The 20,850-nt window shown below is 47.4% G+C and overlaps 1 protein-coding gene across 4 annotated transcripts in view; it reads right to left on the bottom strand.

Annotated features, from left to right (window-relative positions):
• The window catches only part of LOC102942667 (tubulin polymerization promoting protein), a 117,971-nt gene extending 97,904 nt beyond the window's left edge, over positions 1–20,067 (bottom strand). Inside the window, exon 1 of one of the 4 annotated variants that reach the window (XM_043540375.1) lies at positions 19,894–20,067. In XM_043540375.1, the coding sequence (XP_043396310.1) occupies positions 19,894–20,015 (122 nt within the window). In that variant the 5' untranslated portion in view covers positions 20,016–20,067. Of the gene's footprint in view, positions 1–18,987; positions 19,239–19,893 lie in introns of those variants that run through there. The other 3 variants (XM_037889880.2, XM_037889882.2, XM_037889881.2) reach the window with 3 other exon arrangements.
• Between the last annotated feature and the right edge of the window lie 783 nt (positions 20,068–20,850).

The raw sequence follows: 20,850 nt of genomic DNA, 5'->3' as shown, positions 1-20,850 counted from the left end.
TTTAGGACACTGAAACTTTCAGCCCTAGTGATCATTTTACAATGATTTACATCTGTTTATTTTGCTAGAAAGAGGGCTGTACACTTATGGCTAGAGCCCTGGGATGTTTTAAATGAAAGCAGAGATGGTCTTTTCTATTTACCAACCCTCAAATATGGAAGACCTGTGGGTTTCACTGGCTTTAAATGTCCTGTGGGGTTTATAATTTCAGTAGTTTATAAACCTACAGAAATATCTGTGGGTCTTGCATGTTTTAAAGCAGTTACTGCAGACCGTGTCCAGCCCAGCCCCTTGTGACCTGCTGCACCAAGGCCCTGAAATTGCTTAGGAAGCAGCAGAGCAAGTCAGTATATTTTGTGTAAAAGAGGCACGAGCCAGCATGAAGCGTTCGGAACGTTGATGTTTCTAGTGTAAGTATTGTTCTTTCTCCCACCCCACACAGAACTAGACAAAGGTATCATTCCTCACCAAGGGCAGCCTACTAACTCAAATGTAAGATATCTACACCAAACCATTTCTGAGTTACGACATTACAACACAGCATTAGAAAACTCTCTAAAGTGAGATTGCCTACATTTTCGAACCTCCCTATTTCCTTTCCCAAATGCCTTGTCCAATTTGTCTCCAGCTTTCCAGAAATATTCTGGCCTGGCAACGGACCACACCTAAGATTTCAAGTAGCTTGCTTTCAAATGGGTGTCACCACAGGTTTATAATGGAAGCCTTGCTTCAACATTAACTATGGAGAGACACTAGCTTTTGTATCAACTGAAGTGTACATTCTAGGATAGAGGAGTCAAGGGGTTAGAGCAATCCAGCCAATTTATTCTACTAACTATGCAGTGTATAATTATTTACAGCCTCAATTTCTTAGACACAATCCAGCTAAGCTGAGAGAGAGCTGTGTATCTTAAAACAGTTTTGAATTATTACTCTCCTCACTGATCAGTAATTTTTTTTTTTCTTTAAAACTATTCACCAGCTGGCTGCGACAAGGTCAAAAGTCTTGTGAACTAAATAAGTAAAGTTTTCAGTCCACATTATTTACAGGAACAGAAGACATTTTTAAAGACAGGCACACAGGGACAAATCCTGGTTGGACTCTCCACTGAGGTTGGGAGAAAAAGAATCAGCAGTTTTACCAGCTACATTCTCCCTTGCAAAGGAATTGCCATGAGCTTATCCACCCCGCCTCCAGCCCCTGCTTACTCCAAACCCTAAATTTCAATGACACATGTGGAACCACTGCTCCATGGGAACCACTGCTCCATGGGACACCAAAGATGCAGCTTCCTTGACTGGCCTCTACGTAGCCTGCTTCCTACCCAAAGGAGAGAACTGTGGCAATTCTGCTGTATTTAGAGCCTTCCATGCCTGTAGAGTGGGACAGGAAGAGTTGAGCCCACAGTGAAAAGATTACATTTATAAGAAAATCTATTTCCCTACAGGTTGGAAAACTTCATCTCAGATTGCAACAATTCCTTCAAGCATTATATCCCAGGGTGGTAATTTTTTTTCTAATTTGGGGGGCAATAGGTTCCTACTATCAACTTCACCTCCAGTCAACAGCGTATGCCTCCCAAACAACTGTAAGCCTCAGATCATAGGCCTTCTCTTACTTCCACTGAAGATAAAATTGCCAGGCATAGACACCAACCCTCTGAGTTTTCAGACCCTACTATGAGTTTATGGAGAGGAAAAAAAACTAGTCTATGGGGAAATCCCATCTGATTGGCTGCTCTTCCCCATTTCCCTGCCTGCTAAATAGGATAAATGGGAACAGTCTTTATGCAGATCAATGAAAACATATGCATATTTGTTTAGTTGGCTGAGTGGCAACTTGGTGGCATTTCTCGGTCCGTAGCATGACAACTTTTGAACACTGCCGGAGATCAATTCCAAAATGCTAGGGAATATCCTAGGCATCAGTGAGCTGAACTCAATTTCAGTGAAAATCAGAAAAACCAAAAAGGTAGGAAATGAGCGGGGAGGACACGCATAGGTTATGTCTACACTGCAAGTAGACCCCTGTGATGCCAGCTGACTGGGGCTCACGGGGCTTGTGTAGACAGACCCCCCCACACACACACATCCCCAGGTCTTTCGAGCTCAGACTCCTGCCCAAGCTCGAATGTCTACACCGCAATTAAACAGCCCCTTCGACAAAGCCCCACAAGCCCAAGGCAGCTGAAAGGGGCCAGCCACAGGTTTTCAATTGCAATGTGAACACACCCGCAGAGCCAGCAGTTTCAGCCATCTCAGTAATTCTCTACAGATCAAATAAATGGTTGATGGCAGCATTAACACCTTCCAGCATAACATCTGCCCAACCTTCCAATAGTTTAACATGCTGACACCATGAAACATTTTTCTCTCAGAAAAGGAGTCAAAAAAAGCGGTGGGGGGGGGAGGGAGCGCGCTGTGGGGGGACGAGTGGCCCAGCTCCTGACATGGGGCAGGGGACAAATAGGTAACTCTGGTATGAAGGAAAATAGGGATGAATGGGGGACAATAGTATGGGGGGCGGGGGACATGGGGTGACACAGAACCCCTTGTATGTGGCAGGGAGGAGAATAGTGGGAAGGGGGAAATGAGGGGGGCAGGTGGCGTACTGGACACACAGAGCCCCTGGCACATGGCAGGGGTTGCAGGGAGTCCCTGAAACAGAGGAGGATGGGGAGGTGGCTGCACAGAGGGAGGTTTGTTTGTTTGGTTTTTTTGGGGCGGGGGGTGTGGAACGGATGGATGCAAGGAGCCCCAGTGTATGGAATAAGCTCAGCCTACAGAAGCAACAGGGAGTGCAAAATTTTCTGTCAGGACATTTTTCACCTCGCCTTCACAAGTCATTTTTACTCCCATCCAAGTCTGTTCGGAGTTTTCCTCTCCTTGTCTGATTTCACTGTCACAACAGTTCCAGCCTCACCTGCCACAGCTACACTGTCAGTTTCTGAGGCCAGCCAAGCAAAGATTTCTGCCCCCTCAAATATCTTCTCAGCTGGTCCTTAAAACTGAAAAGCCATATTTACTTATGTTGGATAATACACAGTGCTCAGCCTTCATCAGTAGCCAAGTGTATGACCCTCTAGTTTTATGTTCCTTACAATCTTGTTTATTTTCAAGTATTGGCAGGTATGCCATTGACTTCAATGCAAGTAGGATCAGAACCCATATTTTTGGGCAATTTGTGGAACATATAGGCTAGAATTTTCAAATTTTTCAAATTCTGAAGCAAAATAGTGATCAAGACATCACGTTAGTCAGTCCTCATTTAAAAAATATTCGGCACAATTAGCAGGTGCATCCAACACTGCTTACATCCTTCCGAGCAATCTAAGCAAAAGGCAGAAACACAATTTTTAACAGAGCATTCTAGATGCTGTTTACACAAGAGAGATTTTAATTGGTTGTAACTATAGTGCCCTTGTTGCCAAGATGGAGACTGCTCTGCGGGCGGTTCCTTCCCAAGAAACTCCTTTTCGCCCCAGCAGCACCTGTTCCTAAGCCCCCGGAGTATATATATACACACACACCCCGAATAGTACAACAAATATAGCGAAGGGAAATATAGATTTGCAGAGTCATAAATGGGGAAAAACAAGAGGGGTAGAAGATAGGGGGAGAGGTAGAACAAGGTAACATCCAACACGAGGACCTGCGGGGACCAAGCCCTGCATCTAGACTCAGCATTCCGGAATACTGGGCAGAGTTCCAGCCCCGCAGAGAGTCTTGGCTGTCTTTGGTGCCAGTAAACTTTCTCCAGCAAAACCCTTCAGTGCCTCTTCAAACGCTCTCTGCAAACCCACACAGAGCAACAGCCTCCTAAGAGGTGCCGCATAGGGGGAGGTAGGTCACGTGCTCCCCCTCCCCCAGCTTTCTGCCAGGGTTTATATGCCGTGCCCTAAACCGCACTGCATACCACCAGAACCTTTAAATTGGAGGTTTTCAAACTGTGGGGCACGCCACCTGGGGAGCACAGAGGAAAGTTCAGGGGGGCCAGCGGTGATGCCAGATGGCTTAGGCTTCAGCCCAGCACAACGGGGCTTGGGGCGGGAGTGCCACGTCCACCCCGACTCACCTCTTTTTGTCTGGGTGGGAGGGGCATAACCAAAATTTGTAACACAAAGGGGGAGCTTAGCTCAAAAAGTTTGAAAACCGCTACTTTAAATTGGCCCTCCCACTATCAACAGTTACACATTGTCTCTTCCCAAGGCCAAGTCACAACCCCCAGTACTCACAGCCGCATACGGCTGTGCACGACAGTGATACTGGGTCCAGGTCCAGTGTGTCCTTCTCAGATGATTCCTCCCTGGCACAGTGCTCATTTGGCTCCCATCCTGGGGCATCCCTGGTCAGCCGCTGTGTCCCTCCTGGGCTTTGAACCAGTTCTTAACTGCATAGGCGGTGAGTGAACTGGTCCCTCGGGGAGGCTAGCCCCCAGCCCCACCCCTTCTGCCTGAGGCCCCCCTGCATGGCCGGAGGATCCCCAAGCCCCACCTCCCCCTGAGGCCAGAGGAGCCCCAGCCTGCCTGCCCCGGCCACCCTGTGGGGGAATGAGGGCGGGGCCTAGGGGTGGAGCGTGGACGGGGCTAAGCCTCCCCGGCCTACAACACCTGTTGTCCATGCTTGGCTGCTTTGCTAATTGAGGGCCTGCTCACTCTAGGCCCTCTTGGCTGAAGCTACTGGCACACACATGCCCCTGTGGGTCTTTCTCCCTTCCCTTCCGTCCCCTCCCCCTGGAATAAACAGCCCTTCCTCTCCCTCAGGACAAGGTTTTAAAGGGGCCATGCTCTCTAAACCCCAACAAAAAATAATCCTTGTTGTCCACAGCAAGGTGGGCAACTCTAGGCAGCAGATCTCCAGCAGCAGACCCAGGTCCCCTACTGGTTGAGAGCATCCCCAGCATCCAACCCACTGTAAGGGACCCAGGCGTAGGCAGTCTGGTGCAGAAGTCTCAGGTGGGATGAGGTCTGACCACCAGGGATGGGAGTCACCAGGCAGGCGTTGGAGGAGTGGCAAGGCCAGGTCCCATAAGCAACCAGGTCAGAGTCAGATCGGGGTCGAAGACTGGAGATCAGAGGCAGTACCAGGCTAGCATCGAGAGGCAGGAATAGCGGTTGAAACCAGACTGGAATGAGAGACCGGAGATCAGAAGACAAGGCAAACTCCGGCGTTGAAGCAGTCTGGGCCACCACACAGACTTCAGACAACTTCCTGGGGCAACCCCTGGGGTTAAGGAAGGGCACTTGGCCAATCAGCAGGCCACAGGGTACTGTCACTCCTGGTCTCTTGGGTGGTACTTCCTGCAGTGCCTACTCTCTGCAGTGATCCCTGGCTGCAGCTCTGCCTGGCTGTGGGGTGGCACTGTGGGAATACCAGCCACCCCAGACTCTGCAGACCTGGGTTCTAGTCCCTGGGTCCTTACACGCACAGGACCCTGGGGGTGGAATAGGTTCCCACGAGGCAACTTGCTTCCCCCCCTCCCACCCTGTGGTATAAATGATCATACATCAGCACATGCCCAGGCTGCCCTTCCTTGGAGGAACAGCTAGGCTGGCTGTCAGGCATCAGCTGAAGTGCTACCACTCACCACGGAGGCAAAAGGACAGGTCCCTAAGGCATGAAGTCAAGGGCATGTAGGTTTAGAGTGGCCATTCAAAGTACAGCGTTCTCTTCCCACATTGTCCCTTCCTCATTGGGCCCTCTAGGGCCCCCCACAGCTTTGGCAGCGTAAGGGACTCACTTCAGTGGAGCCTCTGGAACGGTCAGCATGGGTTCTCCACCTTCACCATGCCTTTGTGCAATGACAAGGAGGACCAATGTTGTGGGAGCCTCCTAAACAGGATGTCTGCCACACCTCACTTCATCCTCACTCCCCCAGGAGCTGGGCATCCAGACAGACCAGGTAGATCATCATCAGGACCACGTCCAACTCATGGTGCTGGCCGGCTCAGAATCCATGGAAACATCCTCATTAGGGAACAGTACCCGTCCCACAAGTAACAGATGATTCCAGCAGAGAGATCTGGCAGGGTCATAACTGCCCTCTGAGCATATATAATATACTTGAAGGTCCCACAGTTTCTCCTCTACAAAGTATGGGTGCGACTCCCATCAGCCAGCAATTTTGTGTTTTCCCTGATTCCAGGCCAAAACTCAATCACCAATCTGGAGCTCCTGTTACCTCACTCACCAGTCCTAAAGGGCTTTGTTCTGTTGATTCTGATGACCAGAGACTTGTGTCGCTATCTGATATGCCTCCTTCAGTTGATCACTCAGCCAAGTCTCATACCCCAAATAGGTTTCCAGTAGCGCCCCGTGTGAAAACACTCAGAGATCAACTGGCAATTGGGCTTCTCAACCAATCAGCATATATGGTGTGTACCCAGTTGCATCATGCCAAGTGCAGTTATAGGCACGTACCAAGTGCTCCACATGCCAGCTCCAGTATTTCTTCTGCCGAGGCTCCAGGGTTCCCAGCATGCTGAACTATGTGCAGTTCACTTGTTCTGACAGCAGATCCTCTTGCAGATGGTAATGGGTGGCATGAGACTTTTTGATCCCCATGATCTTGCACGGTTCTTTTATTAACCAGCTCCCAAAATCCCTTCTCAAGCAAGACCTTGGAAACCATGGAAGCTTTCTGATCCTTGGTGGGGTAAGCCTGGGCGTAACAAGTAAAATGGTCAGTCACCATCAAAGATATTAGCAGTACCCCAGTGGTCAAGCTCTAGACAGAAAATCCATAATGACACGCTTCCTGGGTGCCAAACTTGTGATGTTGACAAGAGGAACTGCCTGCTTAGGCAGTCTTTTGTCAGATTACACCTGGCACAGGTGTGAACACGATGGGCTTCTGCCCTCGTTAAAAAGTCTCCTGTTGCAAACCAATAGGTGGATCCATTCCTTTAGCAAAAGGACCTCCCTTTGGGCGACTCACCCACATAGCTTTGAGGTCCTTTCCCCTTTCCAACCCATAAAGGGGATCCTTCATCTGTGAATCGGCTCACTGGGAATGCTCCATCTGTTCAACCCTCAGTCTGGGCAGCGGAGGGTCCTTTACTCTAGTAAAACTTGAGTAGACTGTGGGTGTGGCTTCCGGTGGTACCACAGATAGTCACTCACTCATTCTCCATTAGTTGTGGATTTATCCTCTACATCAGATACCCACTGGCATAATGCTCTCAAATCAGGAATCCCCACATCCATCCAAGCATTGAGTGATCAGTCCTCAGTTTAAGGCCAACGAGACAAGGCATCTACATCCATTGCCTGGGCCAATAATGCATGGTGAAATCATAGGCAGAGTGCGCTGCTAACCACCGGCGCCCTGCTACAGATAATTTTGCTGTTCTCTTGACATACAGCAAAAAGGTATCATCAGTCTTCACGATAAACTCAGCCCCACAGAGGTAGTCATGGAACCTCTCACACAGTCCACTTTAATGCCAGGAACTCCACTTGATGAGCAGTGTAGTTCCTCACAGCGGGTGTGAGGCCTCGACTTGCAACAGCTACTGGCTGAAATTTGCCCTCGTGTTTTTGATAAAGGACAGCTTCTAACCCGGTATAACATGCATCAATATGAAACTCACGTGGCTGGGTGGGATCAGTGTACACCAAGACAGGTGCTTGAGTGAGTTGTCAAATGTTTTTCCAGAAAACTTCTTTACACTCGGCAGTCAACTGCTTTCTGAAAGGTGCACTCACATTAAAGTATTGATCCTGGCATCGGTTCCCCTTCTTATTTATGGGGGATATCCCTCAGTGAGCTCTGTGGTTGCATGCAGAATGTGGGGAAAATTCTTTATCAACCTGCGGTAATTGCCACAGAATCCCAGAAATAACTAATTCCTTGAAGGTCATGGGCCTTGGCCAAGTGGTTAATGCCTTCACTTTCTCCAGGTCCACAACCATACCATCTGTAGATGCTGTGTGTCCCACATGCCTTACAAACATCTGGCAGATGATGCACTTGCCAAGGGATAAATCGAAGCCAGTCTCTTCCAAAAGCGCCAGGATTTTGCATGGTCGAGCTTCATGTTCTCCTAAAGTGTGCCTAAATCCCACAATGTCATCCAGGTACACCAGGCACTCTAACAGGTGCACGTTCCCTACCACCCACACCATGAATTGTTAAAATGTGGCCAGAGCCCTGGACACCCCCCAAGGCACATGATTAAATTGGTAAAATCCCAAGGAGGAGATGAAAGCTGTCCTCCTGGTCCTTCTGTGCCATGGATATTTGATAGTATCCACTGCAGAGATCAAGGATAGAGAACCAGCAACTGCCTTTCAGGCTATCCAAGGTATCATTGGCCCACGTATTATGTACTGGTTGTGGAGCGTCCACCAGTTCTGAGTGTGATAATCAATGCACATGCACACCTTGCCACTTCTCTTTTGCACTACAGCAATCGGCAACATGTATGGGATCCCGGATGCCTCAACGATACTAGTTTCGGCCAGCTCCCGCAGGTGCCGCCTCACATCTTCAATGTCAGTGGGGGTTAATCATCTTGACCCCTCTCGTAAAGGCCACTTGTCCTGCATTTGGACATGGTGCTCCACATCTTGAGCACAACTTATATTCCACTTGTGCATAGCAAAAACAGCCTTCCTTTCGACTAAGTTCTCACACAGGCAGTCCTTTCACCGAGCAGGAAGAGAGGAATCCAACTGGAAACTATCCCTCCCCAAGGGTTTATCCTCAATCTCCTCTTGGGATGCGGGCCCCCTCACTCTCCAATATGCAGCTTTACATAAAGCATGCATTGGCAGCTCCTGCAGGTAGTTGTTTCCCACCATCTCATGGAACTTCCACACCAATCTCTGGAACTGGTTTACATTTGTTCTTAGGATTCAGGGTGCACACATTGTTCATTCCGGATCCGAGCAGACCAGCACCAACTTTTCTATTTCCTGGGTTGCCCTGTGTTGTCCTTCAGAAATCAGACCTTCAAAAGGATATATCCCCAATAAGGGCAGAAGTCACAACCATTTCCCAGACTGTCAGGCCAGACAGGGGGTGCAACAATAAATACTGCAGGTGTTCTTGGTAGCAAGATTAATAAAGTATGGTGATCTGCCATCTGCTGTCCAACAATGCCTCACACAATCATCCTCCTATACGGATAAACACTGCAGTCTGGGGTCCCTATCAGCCCATTTGGTTTAACCTTTGTCTGTGGTTTTTCCTGGGGAGCTTTGGACTTTCAGGGTTTCCCTGAAGCTCCCCAACAGTTCACTACAGTTGTCGGGATACAGCTACATTGTGTCTCTCATTCTGGTAGTCCAAGGCATAGTGCCCAACTCTCTCCCAGTTGTAACAGGTATCTTCTTGTGGACTATCACCCCTTCAACTGTCCTCCCTTTGCAGCCCACTCCTGCTACTTACCCTGCCATCTGCAAGATGGGGATTGTCCCAGTCTTCACCATGGCCACTTCTCAGGTCAATTCTCTCAGAGCCACCACCACTGATGGGGCCTCTTCCCTTTCTTCGAGCCCTACAGCAGTGTAACGCCCTGCCTTCTTCAGCTGCGCCACTGCATCCACCCACAATGATCACTCCTCCTCTTCAGGTATTCTCAGATAGGATCATGGAACAGGGGAGGGTTGGGGCCTCCTTCCACATTATCATCCCATCTTGTTGGGTGCCCCGAAGGATCTGGTCCAACCCAGCGGAATCACTACCTATTGCAGCAAGTGCTCTAGTCTCTTGATGAAATCTGACAGACGTCCACGGGGCTCCTGATAGGTGTGATGGAAATGATAATACAGATCTTCACCACTGTCAGTGTTGCTGTAGATGCTCTCAAGAGTGGCTAAATGGTCTTGCACCATTGTAGCCAGTTGGGAGCCTTTCAGGGTTTGGACGATTCAGATGGTAGGTCCACACAGATTCTTGAGCACCCATTTCTGCTTCTGGGCATCTGAGCATTCCCACTCTTGGGCAAGGGGCACTGCAAAATCCCTCCAGGTCTCATAATCATCCTTCCCCAAGGGTATGGGTGACACCCCTGAGAAAGAACATAACTGCTTGTATGGTGCATTTTCGTATGCCGGCTTCAATGCATCTTTGAGGGCATTCCCCAGCTTGTTAGCCCACTCTAATATTCTGGGTGCTGCAGGTACCAGAGCACCTCCCAATGCTGAGATTAATTCCTCTCTAATGAATCCACCTCAAGTGATGCGAGCGTACCAACAAAGCGCTGTTCTGGTCCCAGGATTTTCTAGGGGGTAACTCCCACCTGCAGCAATTTGGGAGCCTTGTCCAGATACTTCCTTCGAGTGAGTACATAGAGATACCAGGCCTTTCACTACATGGATGTAAATACAGCTGCAGCTCTTCACTCTCTCCAGTATTCCCGCTGCATCTAGGTTCTCCTCAATTTCACTGGGTTCCATCTTTTCCAGAAACCCCATCAACAGCACCCCCTTAGTTTCTGAGATCCGCACCCCTTGGCACACATCTTCTAGTAATCCCCTCTCTTTGCTTTTCTGACTGAGAGAAATCACTCAGGTGTCTCTTTGCTCTGCAAAGTAGTGCTCAGGGTGCATGATGTCGCTGTGTGCATGTGTGTACTGCAGATACCCATATGGAGTCGTCAGCAGCACGGATCAAACCCAGGACCTCTTAATCTTAATGCATGAGCTAAAAGACATTCCTCTATTAGCCAAGTCTGTAGCAGGCTCATAGAGCTATAGCTGGCCTAGCCCCACTAATGGGGGACAGAATGCTACACCAAGGGCGGGGAAGCACATCCCGAACTTCAGAGACTTCCCAATTGATGTCCCCATACGGGTCACCAGATGTAACAATAGCGCCCTTGTGGCCAAGATGGAATTTGTTCTGTGGGCAGCTCTGGGCAAGAAAAGGCATGCCCTGGAATGCAGCAAAACTCCCTTCCATCCCAGGGGCACCTGCTCCAAACCCCCTACAGTAAACACACACAATAGTACACCAAATATAAAGAAGGGAAATATTTATTTACAGAGTGATGAATGGGGAAAAACAAGAGGGGGTAGAAGATAGGGAGAGAGGAAGAACACGGGTACATCCAACATGTGGACCCATGGGGTCAAGCCCTGCATCTAGACTCAGAGTTCAGGAATCCTGGGCAGAGTTCCAGTCAGGCAGTGAGTCTTAGGTGCTCCTGGTTGTCTTCCGTGCCATTAAGCTTTCCCCAACACACCCGTCCAGTGCCCCCTTCTGCCACACTCTGCAAATCCAGAGCGACAACCTCTGAACTTAGCTAGCTACAGCCTCCCTCCTTATTTTCAATGCAAAGTCACAAGCCCCATTACTCACAGGCCCATACAGCTCTGGGTGACAGTAATACTGGGTCTGGCTCTGGTTTGTGCTCCTCAGGGGATTCCGTCCTGACATGGTGCTCCTCCTAGCTCCTGTCCTGGGATGTCCCCGGTCGGCTGCTGTGTCCCTCCTGGGCTTCGGACCGGTTCTTGGGTGCTTCACTACATAAAGGCCTGTTCACTGTAGGCCCTCACTCTCCTTCGCTCCCCTCCCCTCAGAACAACCAGCGCTTCCTCTCCCTCAGGATGAGGTTTTAAAGGGGTCATGCTCTCTAAACCCCAACGTTAGCATACATCACTAAACCCTTTTAGTTTTTTAGTTTTTCTTTTTTCTTGATTGCATCTCTCCCTCTCTGTTTTGCTTAAATATAGACAAAATTTGATCTTGCTGTTTTAAAAATATTCCATAAGTGCATTTATAGATAAATAATTACAGACAGAAAATAGAATGATGTCACATTAAAGCAACAGGGACAAAACGCAGATGGAATTTTTTCCTCATTTTGGGGTTAACATTTATACCGAGTAAAGGGATTAGCAGCTGGAGAAATGAAATCTTCTCCTTATTCAGATGTAGCTGCTTGTGGCAATTCAGTGCAAGCTTCCCTTGCAGTGCCTCTACAGCTATCAGTAAGAATCAGAGTTACTGTAGTCCCTTTTTGAGCTCTGCTCTGGACTGAATTTCTTCAATTTGGGCCCAAATCTGCGGGATGCTGAGCACTCAACTTGGTCAGCAAATGGCATGATTGCTGTGAGATGTGGACCATGTACTGTTCACTGCAGAGTGAAGCCTAAAGATCTTTTCCACAATTTTTCAAAGCATCGTAAAGGATTTAGCCATGCAACTTTCATTCATTTCATTGGCTTTATGAGGAACTGTGTGCCTAAAAGCGTACTTGTGCCTAGCACTATGGACAGGGTAAGGCAGGTAGACTATACAGAGCTGCATAAAGACAACTGTTGAAATGCTCTTTGCCGCCAATTTACATACACAGTAATAATAAATAATAATAATAATAATAATACCATAATACTGATTACACACCTTTCCTAATGCTTCTTTTAGTTTGCAAAATAGCATTTCAGACTTTTATGAAGTTACACATGCCATTCAAGAGAACTGCTTTAGATAAAAGAAATAAAAAAAAAAGAGACTTGATTCTGATCTGAGAACCAAATGGTTGTTATCGTTTTATTACAAAAACCAAAGATAACTACCTTTATAATTTATAAATGTTGCAAGATTGCTGATGTACATAAAGTAAGTTCAATTATCATTATATTTCCACAAAGAAAACAGAAACTTCCTCAGGTTGCTTAAAGGGGGAACACACCACAACATAAACCCTTAAAAGCAAGGATATATCCAGTTAAGATATCCTTCTTTAACATACCTTCACACACACACACACAGCTAAACTCCACCGCTCTGTAAATAAGTCACATACACCTCTGGCATGTACAGTAATATAATACACACACAGCATTCCTCACAATCACATTGTAACAAGAATTTTTTACTCCAACCGGCAACATCAACACGTCAGTATGCAGGTGAATTGTATGATGAGTTATTCTCCACCTTACTAGCTTTGCATCACGTGAGGATTCCTCCTACATTGAGTCAATTCCCAGATCTGCTGGGTTGCCATTGGCTGGCAAAGTAGCTCCAATGGACTGTAGTGGAACAAGGAATCAAGCCCACAATATTCTGCAATTGTCCATGCATAGGAAAGAAGCAAGCTAACAGGTCCACTACAGGTTTCACAGAAATATATGAACAATATTCCACTATTTGCAATGAAAAGACTGGGTCCAAATTCACTTGATTACAATACAGCATGAAAGGAGCCACAACTATTCAGTCCAGTCATTTCCTTGCTATGCTGTGAGGAAGCGGCTGGACAAAATAGTCACACAAAGTGATAATTTCAAAGTATTTTTTTTTCTATTTTAGCCTGGTAGCTCTTCTCAACTGTCTCCTGTATTTCATTAAACAAACAGCTCCAGAGTTCCAGCAACAGTAGCCTTTAATTCCAGATAAGAGCCTGGGCCAAATTAAGTCAAGCCACTAACCTTGGGAGAGCTTCCGTATCAGCCTGAACCACTCATGTTCTGACCTCTTTTCTGTAGTATACTACTATTTTGAACTTCTATAGCACCTTTTCATCCGTGGATCTTAAAGCACTTTTCCAAAACATTGCCTAATGAGGACTCAGCTCTCCAGGAGGTAGATAAGAGATCATTTCACCCACCACTAAAATGGGGAGGAGCACAGCAGCTGTTCAAAAGCGTACAGCAATTCTATACAACTAGTTAGCACATGGAATACTGTGAACAACTAAAAAACTAGCAGGAAATCAGTCAGAATGTAATTAACAGAAATGGAATTTGGTCAGGAAAATGGAGTTAACAGCCCTATTATTACAATAAGCACCGTGGGATTTTTAATGACCACAGTCATGACCTGTTGAAAAATTGGTCAGGATGCAGAAAAGAGACACAAAAATGATCTGAGGCTAGAGAAAATGCCTTACAGTGAGAGACTAAGAGCTCAATCTGTATAATTTATCAAAAAGAAGATCAAGAGGTGACTGACTTGATCACAGTGTCTAAGTACCTTCAAGGGAAAAAGTTACTAAGTATAAATGGCTTTTTAATCTAGTGGAGAAAGGCATAACAAGATCCAATGGCTGGAAGCTGGAGCCAGACAAATTCAGATTAGAAATCAAGCACACATTTTTAATAGTGAGGGTGATTCATCATTGGAACAAACTACCAAGGGAAGCAGTGGATTCTTCAGAGCAAGACTGGATGCCTTTGTATATCAGTCAAACACAAGTTATTGGTCTCAAAACAGGTGTAACTGGGTGAAATGTAATGGCCTGTGATATACAGGAAATCAGACTATATAATCTAATGGTCCCTTCTGGACTTAAACTCTATGAATGAATGGCCTCATCAGTTTTACCTCTAATCCGTAAGAGCAAGTACATCTGGCAGCATACTGTGCAGGCAGTGGTTCAGTACCAAATAAGATGGGGCGGGGGGGGGAATATCACTGAATCATCAGCAGTGCTTTCTGAAACCACCTGTGAGTTTCTTTAAGATTAGCCATTCAGTGACTGGTGCACCCCAACATTGCTTAGCGTGGGAGAGTGGGGGGTATGTCTGCACTGCAAGTGAAGGCACGATCATAGATGGGGTAGGTATAGCCTGTGTTAGCTTTAGTCTAGCTAATGTGGATGACATCATCATGCAGATGTGTCGGCACAGGCTTCAATACAGGCTAGCAGTGCAAGTACAGCCCTCTGGCAACCATGGGTATGTACTATGGTTGCTAGCCCCTGCCACTGCGTCTATGCTGCTCTCGTTCCCTGTGCTAGCTAAATTAAAGCTAGCACGATTATGCCTCCCTGGGTTACCTGTATAGACATACCCTAATAAAGGCTGCCTGAGGGATTCTGTTCCAGTCCTTTTCTTTTGAGAGGGAACTCAGACTGTTACCTGTTACAGACACTGTCTTTACCAGGTGCTCCTTTAAGTCCTTTCAAGATAAACAGAGTCCTTAACATTTAACTTCAAAACCAAAAGGTCTCAGGTCCTTCCAATATAGGGATTCCTTTGTCAACCGAATTTGTTAGGACTTGCACTTTCAAAGCACTAATTAGGCTAAATACTCCATTCAATGCTGTACTTTAAATTTGCCTTTAAAATCTTGACAGGAACAGGCATACTGTTTCTATGCGCTTCCCTCAGTGAAACAGGCTGTTACCTTCAAGGGCTTCACTATATGGTCAGTTTTCTTCAAACATCTCTCTAACATGTTCATTTTGTTTGATGTCCCCTATATTTAAACTTTGAGAGACAGAAGTACACTGAAGCAAGTAACATTTGCCAGCAATTAGCTCTATGACAGCTGTAGTAGACCAGAGGTTCTCCACCTTTTTCTTTCTAAGCCACCCCCGCCTTGCTATAAAACCTCCACAGCCCAGCTGTGCTACAACAACTGTTTTGCTGCATATAAAAGCCAAGACGGGTGTTAGGGGGTAGAAAACAGGGCAATTGCCCAGGGCCTTACACCACAAGGGGCCCCGCGACGCTAAGTTGCTCGGGCTTTGGCTTCAGCCCCGGGCAATAGGGCTCATGGCCCCGGGCTGCAATCCTGTACGGTGGGGCTTTGGCTTTCTGCCCAGGGCCCTAGTGAGTCTAACACCGGTCATGCTTGGAGGACCCCCTGAAACCAGCTCACGGCCCCCCAGGGGGCCCCGGACCCCTGGTTGAGAACCACTGGGGAGGACAGTAGACTATAGATGCAGGGAAAGCTTCAGCATCTGCATTAACTACATGGACCTTGAAGAAGTCTGGGTTGTCACTCTTGCTCTTTGGCATTATTCCAGCACCAGATAAAGTCCATGTTTACATGCTTCCAGACCACACAAAAGACATGTGCATGCACACACACGCACATATGTGCAAAAAGAATAGCAGAAAAAGAAGGAACAGCAAAGAAACCTATAAGAGCGGCACAGTTTAGCCTCCCTCTTACTTACTTATCTTTTAAAAATCCAATTGTATACCTGCTGCCCGGTCTAAAGTCCTGAAACAGCTCCTCTTCTTGGGAAAAGCCGATTTAACTGCCCCACCATCCTCTCTCTGTCTCATGCTCATGCACCACAAGCACATAGAGAATGATTTTCCACTTGTTCAGATGAACTCAAACTTAGGTCTCATCTACATTTTAAATTTAGGTCAACATAGCTACGTTGATCAGGGTGTGTGAAAAATCCGCACCCGAGTGACATAGGTCTGCCAACCTAATCCCCAGTGTAGACAAAACAAGGTCAATAGAAGAATGTTTCCATAGACCTAGCTCAGAAAAGTGGTGTTCCTACACAGACAGAAAACGCGTCCATCACTGTATGCTTTGTCTACCCTACAGAGTTATGCCAGCATACCCCTAGGGTACAGTCCTTAGAGAGTAAACATATCTTGAATTACTGCATGCCAAGAAAACAAGGCCAGCACAAAATCAGCCTGAGAGACACTATATCACTAGTACTGTACATAAATCCCCTTAGGTAGAAAAAGGCCCTTGCAGCCTGGCAAGGCTTGCTAGTACCTGTGCATTCCGATATTCAGCCACACACCCAACCCAGAAAACCAGCAGATCTCATTTCCAGGAACAAAGCAGCTGACAATCCAAAAGAAAAAAAAACCAAACACAGAGCAGAAATGGTGTACAAGAAAGCAGAGCCATTTGAATTCTAGCACATGCACATCCCCATCATGAAAGCTGTTAAACTCAAGCATTTTAACTGGCTAGTAGAAGCATGTAAGAACCTCTCCTGCCTATATGTACACAATGATCTCCATTTTTAATCTGATAAAGTTCCTCCTCGACCCACTGCACATAATCTACTCCAGACTTGTGCCAATTTGAGGCCAAAGATAACTTTCACTTGGGAGATGTCTGAGCACATGAGATTTCTAAAAGGAACAATAGTAACAGACACTTAACTATAGCAGGTCTTCAGGTCAACTAATATCAATCTTTTCTCCACTTTTAAAGCAAGCATTTAAAACACTAGTGTGAGAGAACTGTCTATTCATGACAAGCAAAAGGTGATAATTGTTGCTCTGACCCACCAAAATGACACACATGCCGTAGTTACAAAGAGAGGCATTTCAAGTGAAAAAGAGACAAACTTGTTTAATTTCATTGAAATCCACTGCATGAGAAGGTCTTTTCAAAAAGAGAGGAGAGAGAGAGGAAAAATTAAAAATACTTTGCTAAACACTATGGTCTCTCTTCCTTAAATAGGGTCAGCAGGTATGCATGAGTAAGAGGGTGAAGTAAGTCAGCCAATTATTATGCAGAAGAAAGTGATCTTCTTGTTATGGGAACCATCACAAAGAAAATCAGAATTGGTTTGCAAATATTGGCACATCCTTATACTGCAGAAAAATCAGACGTGTATGACAAGTAAACTATGTAATGCAAGAGAATGCTTGAATTTCTATGGTGCATTGCTATTTTACCTGGTAACTGCACTTAGCTTTTCCTCTCGGAGCCCACATTTCAGTCCAGCTAGTTACCCAAATTGAAACATTAGATGGCTTATCCTTTAGTCAGTCTATACCTAGACATACAATTAAGTCTTTTAGTCTGTGCACAGATGATACACATAACCATCAGATAGGCTTAATGGCCTCTCCTCCTTAAGAGTACTAGTTTGTCTTTGGTGTTTTAGTACAAAGTTGAGGGCTCTAACAAAACAAGGTTTAGGAAAAGCCACACTGCATTTGGCTATACGTAGTGTAGCTAGAATGTCATAAATAAAAATAGCTCCGTTTTCAGCACAGTCAATCTGTAGCCTAAAACATGTATTAAGATAGGACGATAAATAACTGCCATACATAAACTTCAATGTATACAGACCTTTTTCCAGTTACAATAATCTTAAATATAATAATAGTGAGGGGGAGGATCTACATTATCTGTGAATTGTTCTATGCATGGCTCCATAAAACCTAATGCTCTTTTAATACTTAACAGTGGACATTGCACTTAGGCAGTCACAAGTGACACACTGGTTGCAGTCATATGGCTGTGGTCACAGACACAAAAGAGCTCAATACAGACATTAGACGAAAAAAAGTTGTAACTAATTTTGAAAGGCATGTAGCTACTGGCAAGAAGAAACGATTGCTGAAATGTTAAGAACCAAAATTGAAACTTTTCATATCTGTGCTCTTGTTAACAATCATCATTTAAGCCTGAGAACACAGCCTACAATAAAAATTCTTTACACTTCCCCATTTGTTCTCAATTTTTCATTTTAACAGAAAAAAAAAATCTTTAAATCCCACTGAGAATGGATATGCAAATATTATAAAGGACAAGTTATCTAAAGACATAAACAGAGCTGTGTTAAAAGATTCTCCCCTGGCAGCAAGATCAGCGAAAATAAAATCATTTTTTGTAATCACATTTCAAAGTTTTCCTGGTTTATGTCAAAATGAAAGGCAAGTCTTTGCACAAACTGCCCCAGTGACATTTTGAAGTATTCATGGTGAAAAAGCTGTGTTTCCCAGGGAACAATTTAAAAAGTATGCACTGTACCAAATTTCTGAACTTAAAAAAAATCCGTTTTCATACTTGAATATTCAAACACTAATATTTTGCAATACTAATGGGAGAAAAAAAATCCTACTTGCCCAAAGTAGAGCTGCAGCCATTCACAAACCATGAGTTTTACCAGAGTTTGAAGTATTAATTTCAACTACTTACTTTTATAATGAACTAGCTCTGAAAAAGGTAATTGGCTAATTTAAAATATTGTGTGTTTTCTCACTTTTTTCCTTCTTATATACGGTATTTTACTTTTCTACCTGCTGTCAGTCTGTTCTCTGGGAGCATTCTTGTATGCCGGAAGCTGGAATTTTTGGAGGGTTGTTTAGATCTGCTTTGTGTAGCTTTATATGACAAAGCTCGAACTAATACTGGAATGTTTTTAATAATTGGATGCTTTCTACCCACCAAACACTTTATAAGGTGACTGCCTGTTCTGTACCAAACACAAGGGATTTCATAATGAGGGACTTAAGAAGCTCTGGGGAAACAGGAATAGGTAGTTTTACGTTAGTAAGGTGAAATAAAATTAAAACATTTACACAATTAATGCAGAGCCAGATATCATCTGAAACATTTGGGTGAACAAGTCCGGTGAAGGCAGCGCTCTCTTCAGCGTGGAATGAAGGGAGCATTGCTCGACGCGGGCTAAACAGTCACCCAGGGAGTGCCACTAACATCAACCATGCAAGAATCCAGCTCTCTCCAAGGCAGGTGCTGTTGCATGTCCTCCAAGCAGGGGAGCGGGAGGAGGCGTCCTATTCAAGGATGCAGCTACCAACGCTCACGGGCTCCATCCTGCAGTGTTAGACAAGATGCAGCTGGAGCAAGATCCCAGCTGCCTGGCACTGGTCTGATGGCCGATCCAGAGAAGGGAAACAGCTGTACACTGCGCCTCTCTCCTGCTCCTACCCCAGTGGGAGAGGGAACGCCGCCCAAATAAAGAGGGCAAAAGGCCAGGCTGGAAGGTTGCTAGAGACGAGCTCCCTGCCCGGTTCTCTATCCCCGCGGGGGGAGATGGTTCTATAACGCCGGGAACGTGCAACAAGCGCACCTAGGCGCCTCGGGCAGGTTGCGCGCAGCGATGGCATCCTGCCGGTGAGCCGGCGCAAAGGCTGCTGCAGCTGCTCCGGCGCAAAGTCCACCGCAAACGCCGCTCTGCGGCGCGGTGGCAGCCCAGGAGAAGCCATCCCGGGCCGCTCCGCTAACGCCACCAGCCCCGCCAGCCAGTCCCGGAGCCCGGCGGCGGCTCCACTTGCCGCCCTCGCTGCGGCGCGCCGGGGGATGGCGAGGGGCTGCAGCCCGCGATGCGCCTCAGCTGCGCCTTGGCCGGCACCCGCAGCACCAGCCCCCGGCAGCGCCCTGCGCTCCGCCCGCCCGCCTGCCTGCCTGCCTGCCGCGGGGACGCCTTGCGCTGCCCTCGCCCCCTTGCCAAGGCGCCCACTTACCCCTCGGCTCTGAGCGGGCGCGGGTCCCCCCCAGCCTGGCAGCCACCCGGGAGCCGACGCACGCAGGGAAGCCCAGCCACTGCGAGCCGGGCGCCGCCGCTCCGCCCCCGCTGGGCTGGCATTGGTGACCGCCCCGGCGCCCGCCCCCATAGGCTGAGCGGGGCCGGCCCCGCCCTGGCTCCCGTCGGGTGTGAGGTAATGAATTAGCGCGCCCAGAGCCGCTGCCTTAAATGGCTGGTTGCGGGCCGGGGTGCCCGGCTCGCCGCGCCTGCTCTCTATCCCCTCGCGCGCCTCCCCGGCGCTGCTGCTGCGCCCGGGGCCCGGCGGCAGGTGCCCGGGCAGGTAGGGGGCAGGCAGCGAGCGGGAGGCCAATCACAGCGCCGCGGGGGCGGTGGCTCTGCTGCGGGAAGGCTGGAGCTCGGCGCCCCTGGCTGCGTTTTGCATCCTAGCCCTCATATGGCATCGGCGCCCCCTGGGAGCAAGCCTAGCTGCTCCTGCAACCCCCACCCCCAAGTCTATCCTTGCAGAGGGGGCCACGTTGCCCTGGGGCCGGCCACTTCTTGGTCCCGCTCTCCCGAATTCCACGGCCTCACTGGACCCTGGTTAGCCGCTGCTGCTCCCAGCGCCTTGGAAATCTGACCCTGGATGTTCCCAGAATCCCAGCACCGCAGCGACCTGGCCTCGGGAGCCTGGCCGAGTTTGGCCACAAATGCAGAAATGGTTCCATCAATCTCGAGAACAAGTGTTGCTTCTACTATTCCTCTGAAAATCACCAAACACCTCCCCCCCGCCCCAGCACATTTTGGTACCTGGAAGGTGGGAAAAGGGGCTAATCTGGAGTTTGTCCCCTGGGATCAGGATTTTTAAGATGCAGCAGAAGCAGCTAAACAAATTTAAGCAGTGGAAGTTATGCTATTAGGGCCAAAAATTGGCAGGATCCAGGTGCCACATCCTGGA

Source organism: Chelonia mydas, chromosome 2 (genome assembly GCF_015237465.2).
Source record: "Chelonia mydas isolate rCheMyd1 chromosome 2, rCheMyd1.pri.v2, whole genome shotgun sequence".
Classification (NCBI taxonomy): domain Eukaryota; kingdom Metazoa; phylum Chordata; order Testudines; family Cheloniidae; genus Chelonia; species Chelonia mydas.
The sequence above is the reverse complement of the archived record's forward strand: the minus strand, read 5'-3'. Positions and strand labels throughout refer to the sequence as shown.